Here is an 8267-nt window from a genome sequence, read left to right on the forward strand (position 1 = left end):
ATTCTTTAATATGCACGCGCTGAGGAGTTGATCACATATTGACACATTATACAAATGAGAAAGATTGTTTACAATATATTACAGCTATTTTTTCCCACCTTTTTAAAGCATCAAAATGTAAAGATATTCTTGCTGTTAAAGAAATCTCCATGTCAGGTTTTTAACAGAGAAGCTTCTGTGGCAATCTGGATAAAAAAACCAACAAATGCAGATATATAAATAGCTTTGTAAATAGTTGCGGTCCCTCTGCTTTGTGAATTATGAAAGAAATAAAGTGAGAATACTTAGTTTATGGTAAAATGATGTAGAATACCAGATAGCCGTTGTTTTGTTAAATGGATAATATCGCATTGATTGTGATAAAAACAGCATTGCAGCAGTTCCAGGGGGACAGCGCATTGATGGCTGTGATACGATTATCCCTTTGGTCACATCAGTGCACGAGCAAAGCGGCAGCAAGAAATGTTCATTTTGTGCTTGTCAATTTGTGATAGACGATGAAAACAAAAATGAAATCCTAGCATTTTAATTGGTTAAGCAGGAAATTAACCAAACCCCAAGGACTTGTGGGACAAGTCTTCCAGCAATTCATATCAATGAATTTTGTTTTCAATTATTTTTGTCATTATATTGAATCAGAAACATCAAATGATACCTTGAAATGGGAGAAGATTTGATCCTATCCTAAAACAAGAAAACCATTTCTCATTTTTGGAAACAACTGATTAGGATTAGTGGTTTTTTGAGAAAATATAATGATAGTTACATCATCAGAGAGATTAAAGATTTGCAGATTAATTTTAATAATGTTTGCATTATCACTACAAATCTTTTGTCATCTGCAGAAGTAATCTGATGAGTTATACGTCTCTTGTTATTATTACATTTTATTAATTAGTGAAAATGGGAGTTTTGCTCTAATAATCTAAGGTACATATCAAGTGATGTGATCAGTTTCAAACCCACAATCGGACTCTCCATCGGGCATTTGATAAACCATTGTTCAAGTTGTTGTCAGTGGTGAGTCCCGAAATGACTCTATGAATGACAAAAAGAGATTCCATTCCATATGTCTAATGCTGGGATATTGTCCTACAGCAATAGTTTCATATATCAGATTGGACAAATAATTTAAGTAAAAACATGATATATGGAAATGGACATTATTAAATGATCCATTATTTGGAATGAGTCTGTCAGTTTTTTTCTCGTCTGCGATTTGGATCACATGATTTATCTGTAATTAATAGTAACGGTGACGGTTCTCCATTAAAGCCGAATGTTTGGTACACTCGGAAGCATTACAAATAATCATAGTCTGTAGAACTCTTGTCTTATGAATAATAATTATCCAACACAATATGGCTCCTTTTTGTTTTAATTTTACTATACGTTTCCGCACGGTTTCTTACATCGCTGGATATTTATGGGCTTTAGTTTCTAAATGAACAAACTCTAAATCAACATTTAATTAACACAATGAGTATAAAATTCAATATGGTACCTGTAGCCGAACTTTTATTGTCCTTGCCGTCTCCCATTTTTAATTAAAACAAAAATTCAATACGTTTGTGATATTGGCGCGGAGGATGATACATGTAATTTATCATATTCAGTGCGACTTGGATCCCCAACCTATCATTTGTAATAAGTTTACCATTACCATTCTAGGCTCCTTCAGGAGGAATCTGTTTTCTAATGACTTGATTGATAGAAGGATCTGTAAAGTATTACACCCTTAAATCCCTCTCTCCATCATTCACTGTCTGATAGGAAATAGTCTTTTTTCCTCTTTTAAAAGAAATGTCCACTTTTGGAAAATGTAGAGGTCTGGGGAAAAAAATGTGAAAAGGGTATTTTGAAGTGTTTTTTAGGGGATTGAAAAATATCATTTACATTGATCATAGCACACAGTCAATACAAACCTATTTCCTATTTAAAACAAAAAAAAATTGCCTGTTTAATTATCAGTTCAAATAGTCTAATCATGTTGATATTAAAGTACATGCAAAGAGCATTATGATTGTGAAGTATTGGTAATTTGTTCTGTGTAAGCAAAGCTCATGGTTTTGATGGATGTGACAGAGATTCTGCCAAACAAATGCCAGCAACCTATGATGTATTGTTTTTTACTTCTTCAGCTGAGCTTAAAATGGAATTACTCAGGGAGAAAGAAATGAGAGAAGGTCTTGAGAAGCAGCTCTCAGAAGAACAGAAAAACAAAGGTAGGTATCTTCAACATAACTCGAAACAATACAAATTATTGTACCATTTAGGGTAACAATTGACAAAATTTAGATTGCTCAGACTATGTATATTTTGTTTGGTTTTGCAGCTCTTTTATTACGACGAATTAAGAAAGAGAAGCGTGCACGTCGAAGACTTCAGGAACAAATGGGTGGCACTCAGATCGAAGAAAGCAAAAATATCATCAACGATGCAGCCAGCGTCACCAGCCAAGAGTCTGACAAACACACCCCTGGTGAGTATAACTCCAGTCCAGTGTCTTAGTATGTTATTTCATTGCAGGACTGGCCCCAGGATCATGAAGGTGTCTTAGACTTAAGTCACTTCAAGTGGCAATCTGTGATTAAGTAAGTACCAGTTTTTGGTGAAATGATGTTTAGTTAATCTTTCTTTGGTTTTATTTTAGATACACCAAATGAAAAAGAGACAGAGAAAGAGAACAATTCTGAGTCAGAAAGGAGATCTTCAGGTAAAATTCCATGATTAAATTAGATTGACAATGGGTTTCAGGTTGCTTATAGTATTGCATTCCCAAACAATTAACTCTGGAATTTTATATTATGTAATTTAACTTTTCAGATGTTCCACAGGAAAGACCAAGTCACCTTTTTGAGAATTTCATCAATCACAACAACAACAACAACACACGATTTCCCTACATGACGCCCCTCAAGGGAGAGGTTCAGTAGAGGGGGCCCCTGGTCGACAACAGTCGAACTGTACAAGTACACCACCTTTTTAAATGGAGAGGACCCCTGTAGGTTCCCCAGCATTTAGTTGTTCTCAAACAGCATAACACAGACAATAGACAATGTTGTAGATTGGGAAGGCCTCTAATACTCACCTCCATGCCAAGGACCGATTTATTTAAGCATCATCTACCGAGCAATCAAAAGCCACAGGAGAGTTTTGCTTGTGTTTTTTTGTTAGAGAGCTAGCCAAGTAGATCTGTTCTGTTTAGCCAATTTCAAGCTTGTCCATGCCATGTATGAAAATTTGTAAAAATCTAGATTAGTTCATTGTTTCTCTATTTGTTGTATATAAGATTTTTTGATGTACTTGAACACATTAGTTTATATGACATTACAATAACTTGTGCTTTAATACATTAATGTTAATGAGTTCTTCTGTACGGATGGGTTTTTTGTTCCCTTGTCTTTTAGAAGTTTTACAAAGGAAATTTGTTTGATTTCATTGTTGGGTTATAATGTAATGGTGCTTAGTTTGCTTTGGATTTATGGCTATATTCGACCACAAAAAAATACAAAAAATTGTTCAAAGGTCTGTTTTGGACTGTAATCATGAGTGTGAAAAGTACCGATTGTTTTATCCTAGCCTGATCAATTATTTTCAGAGTATCCGTTGTTGTCATATGTGAGAAGACAGTGCAATATATGTCCTATTGTGTTTAGTTGTTTTAGGTGCTACATTCATTGATGGTATCGTGTATATAGTACAAGCCGCAATCAATCCGGAAAGAGTCCATTGTTTGTTTGAATTTTGTAACATAGTCACGTGTAACTGAATATATGATGATGACATTCCTCATTCTGTCAGCAACAAAAAAACATTAAAAGGAAATTATAAACCAGTCTTGTTTTTTTTCTCGTTATCTTAAGGCACTTTAATTCTGTTTTACTTGCAGTCTTACTGGAAAATCAAAGTACTAAAAGTACGAAAAGGATAATTGCGGTAAAGAAATGCGCAGCATATATAATTATTCTTTTAAACACTATGCATTGCAAAATCAGCAATCATATGTAAACAAAGAAGGAAGCAGAAAATTCACATTTGCTTTGCCTATAATTGCGATTTAGAATATGAAACAAAACTGAAATAGTACTAAATTGTTGGTATCTATTTTACTTATATTGATGAAAAGTTTTGAAAATGACCGTTTTATCGGCAATTAAGTCAATACACGGAGTATCATTGAAACGGCTGTGAAATTCAGCCGGCCAGAATATTGCATATTTCTTCAACTGCATTTATCCTTTTGCCTGTTTGCTTTATATGATATACGTGCATGTAATTTTTTTTACTAATGTCTTTTTCAATGTATAGAATACTTTAATGAATTTATTTAAAATAAACTGAATATTTGGTCATATTGATGTACAGATAACTAACATTGAATTGATAAGAGGGAAGAAAAGAGCAATTTATGGTATGGAAGTTATTAACAAGAATTATAGCCGCAATTGCATTACGGATATAGATCGTAAAGAGGATAGAGTTTACGTACTAAATTTCTATGGAAAAGCATTGAATTTCACAAATTGAACCCCTTTTCGAAAGTTGATAAGAAGATACTAGTATACAGATATAGTTCTACTAGACTACTTGTCACAAATTACGGTTTCCGTTGTCGGATATATGTAGTTTGATTTTGGGGTATTTATTTTTCTTTTCTACCGTAATAGTTTAAGACGGGATTTTTATTATTATTTTTTTTGTGGGTGGTGATTACGCCTCTACTTCCCACGGAAAAATGTACTAGATCCACACTTTGCCGAAATGCATCCTGCCGATTTACTATAGTCGCTTAACATCAGGGACGTATATACGTTCCTGTTAACATAAGACGGCATAGAAGATCTTATTTTCTTTATCATTCAAATACACTGGGATTTTTCCTCTCACTAAGAATTTACGAGAGAAAAGAATTATGTCAAAATATATGCAAGATATGTAAATGCAGGCTTCACAATATCACGTGATCAACCGAGTTCGTATTCCGGTGAACTTCTTGACATGGTTATCTATTTCTCAGTTGATAAGTGATTAATGATACATTTAGAACATATGGATACGAACGATTCGTAAAAATGTTATTAAAATTTGTTGGAATTTGTTAAAATATAAGTGACCCATGAAAAACAGTTGCTTATTGACCATACCACTAAGTAAATCATCTGGAGGAAAAAAAACATAGGTGTTAATAATAATCTTAATTACGCATGATTTATACATTAAAGCGATTGTTCCACTGACATGTTGCCAGAAAAAAATAGACATGGAACATATATATGCTTCTTGAAAAACTATAGCTAATCAGAGTAAAATCCAGATACTGTACATCTAATTCATTGGATACTGCACAAGTTGCAAAAGTAGAGAGAAACTCGCTGATTGGTAGCGGAATTGAAAAATATCGATATAGTCTGTATGCAGTGTACTATAAAAGATGGCATCAATCACCATTAACATGCGCAGTGACTGGTTGAAGAGAGAATACAAGCACTTGCGACGCGCGACAAGCATCGACGAGGACACAAGAGATGTAACGCGACATAGCGTGATGGCGTGGAAAAGCGCCGTATACAGCATTGTCAACTGCGCTATTGCAGCGATATTGAATATGTTAACAAGATGTAAAACGTAGAATTTGAAATCGCAATGTATTCTCGTGTCATTGTTTCATACGTTAACGATAAACAACACAAAACAAATTAGTACCCCGTTTTGAAAAGTTTAAACAGTTTTTAGAATTGATTGATTGATTTTTCTTCAATTTTGGACAAATTTATGATATCACAAAATTTCCCCATGGGTGGAGAATCCATTGATACCTACTTAACAATATTGTTCGTCCAAAGCAATTCTAATTGATGTATTTATATAGTAATGAGTGTCTTTTCACAGAAAACACCATCGACACACCATAAGTTTAAACCACTTATGATTCAAATTGACATACCGGTAATTCGGGTTTGATCTTGATCTGTTCTGAGTTTTTACACATTTTATGATTACATATTTCTTCCCATTCATAATTAGGGGCTTTTGAGGAGCTCTGCATTTCAGAAGGCATCGGGAACCAGACTATAGCTATTGAAGACACGTCACTTTCAGTTTCTAGACCCGGGTTTTTTCTTTGAACCTCCACATGCAAATATACAAAAATAAAATAGTTGTTCTTGTATTTTAATCACTAAAAACAATTGCCATGCCTTGATTTTTGTCACTATTATCCTTTTGTTTACATTTTTTTAAATTAAACTTTCTATTTTGCATGTTGAATAATTAATTTCCAAATGGCTAAATTTGAGAATACCTAATTAAATGGAATACTTTTGAAAACTTTTCTTAAAGGACAAATTAGTTTTAAGAGCAAATCTTTTGCGTCATTGGTCTTAAAATTCAAGAGAAAAAATATACATTTCCTCAGTAATTGTATACTAAAATGGTCATAAAAAACGAAAACAAAAGAAATATATTCCATTTAATAACTTGATTTCTTTAGTAATGGGCCGTTTGCATTCACTGATCAAATTTTATTTCAATTAAAGGGAAATTTTCCAGGAAAAAAAGTTAACTACAATAAACCAAGAGCGAAGAACATGAGGTCGTTATTCTGAAATTTTCGCATTTCAGATGAATAAAGAGTCTGAAGATGAAAAAAAGTCCGGATTACAATAAATGATCATGAAAAGGAACATAATAGCAAAGTTTTATAATTAAGGTCTTCCGTTTTCAACGGAAGACCTTGTACTGATTCTGTTGGTAATTCTTTTTATTCTTTTTTTTCTTCTAGACGTTTTTTAAAACTCAAATATCTTGCTTGTTTGTTGTCCTATAAAGTTCAAATTTGCAGAGCTTATTGGTAGTTACTATTTCTCAATATCTATGGAAAATCGTTGATATCGACACTTCCGGTACCGAGTTATTCCCCTTTTTCCCCAAAATATAAGCATTCTTGTGCATGCAAAGGCTCTGAAACCGCTCACAGCCTGTGTTACAAAGTCACAAATCTTCAAAATAGAGAGTTTGAACGTTGTCCTCCGAGTTTTGTTTTTACAATTTTCCTCCTTTAAAGTTTCAAAAAATTAATTTGAATTTGTGTTTCAAAAAATGCTGATTTTTTGTTGTGTTTTTGTTATGTAGCTCTTTAGTTTAAAATTTTCTCTAAACACATATAGAACAAAATATGTGCAAAATGTCAAGGGCTTTCACTTGACACCATTGAAAAAGGGCTGGCCCCTTAAATTAGGGGTCTAGAGCACTTAAAAGTCTTCGCTTTATAACTCAAAAATGGTTAATATTTCGCTATAGCTGTCGATAGAAAAGTTGTTCATTATTGTGTTATCAATGTCGTTACAAAACTATTTTGTACCGGTAATGCGTATTATGAGTGTAAAAAGCTTGTCTTGTTAACATGTACCTGTATTCATTTGGCAAGTAAGCGAATCGTCTTCGTGCGAATAACGTACATATATTAACAGCTGAAAGTGTTCCAGCATATACGGGATGCTTTGATTCATTTGAAAAAGTGTCTAAAAAGTATACGTGTACATGTTTTTCTTACAGCCTTTTTTTTTGGAGTAACCTCTGTTTAGGTCCTATAGTGGACAACCGTTAAGAAAAACAAAAACGAGAAAATATTAACGTTCTTTTTCTTATCTAGTGAGATACATAAACTAGATTTAAAAAAAAAATAACTTCCATGAAATGGATTTGAGTCATTTTACTGCAAGCATTTCAAATCGACCTAAATTCTTAGTTGTGTGCGTCATTACATAACCCATCTCGCCCGCGGCCGAGAAATTCGATCGCCAAGGTCGCGGCTGGACTACCTAGCGGTCAGCGGTTATCTAATACAGAAGAATCGCGTCTGTCATATGTGATTTTACTTAGCAGCAAACACAAGAATCGTACACAATGACATTAAAGCTTACTCTTCTTAATTTGAATTAAACGATAGAATAAGAAATCGTTCTGTTTAATCATAAACTCGAACTGAAGCAGTATCAGACAGATAGATCAACTGTGGGATTAAAGGGGAAAAAAACTTATATTAATTAGAGTTTATTCATCATACTGCAAACATTGTAAATCTTCCTGGGTTCTGAGCTTTTTATGTGTGTTTTAACTTTACGTAAGTTATCCGATCCCTCTTCCGCGGCCGAGGAAATCGGTCGCGGCTGCACTACCTAGAGGTCAGCGGTTATCTAATAACAAGATATATATACAAGAACTGTTTCAATTTTATGTTCTTTTTGTTCACCTTCAATTTATTG

General features: G+C 33.6%; 1 protein-coding gene across 1 annotated transcript in view; it reads left to right on the forward strand.

Moving 5' to 3' along the window:
• Positions 1-3839, forward strand: part of LOC128193030 (dachshund homolog 1-like) — a 34389-nt gene extending 30550 nt beyond the window's left edge. The window contains exons 7-10 of the mRNA XM_052866199.1: positions 2142-2225; positions 2336-2482; positions 2654-2716; positions 2827-3839. Of these exons, the coding sequence (XP_052722159.1) occupies positions 2142-2225; positions 2336-2482; positions 2654-2716; positions 2827-2936 (404 nt within the window). The 3' untranslated portion in view covers positions 2937-3839. The remainder of the gene's footprint in view (positions 1-2141; positions 2226-2335; positions 2483-2653; positions 2717-2826) is intronic.
• Positions 3840-8267: the final 4428 nt, after the last annotated feature.

Source organism: Crassostrea angulata, chromosome 7 (genome assembly GCF_025612915.1).
Source record: "Crassostrea angulata isolate pt1a10 chromosome 7, ASM2561291v2, whole genome shotgun sequence".
Classification (NCBI taxonomy): Eukaryota; Metazoa; Mollusca; class Bivalvia; order Ostreida; family Ostreidae; genus Magallana; species Magallana angulata.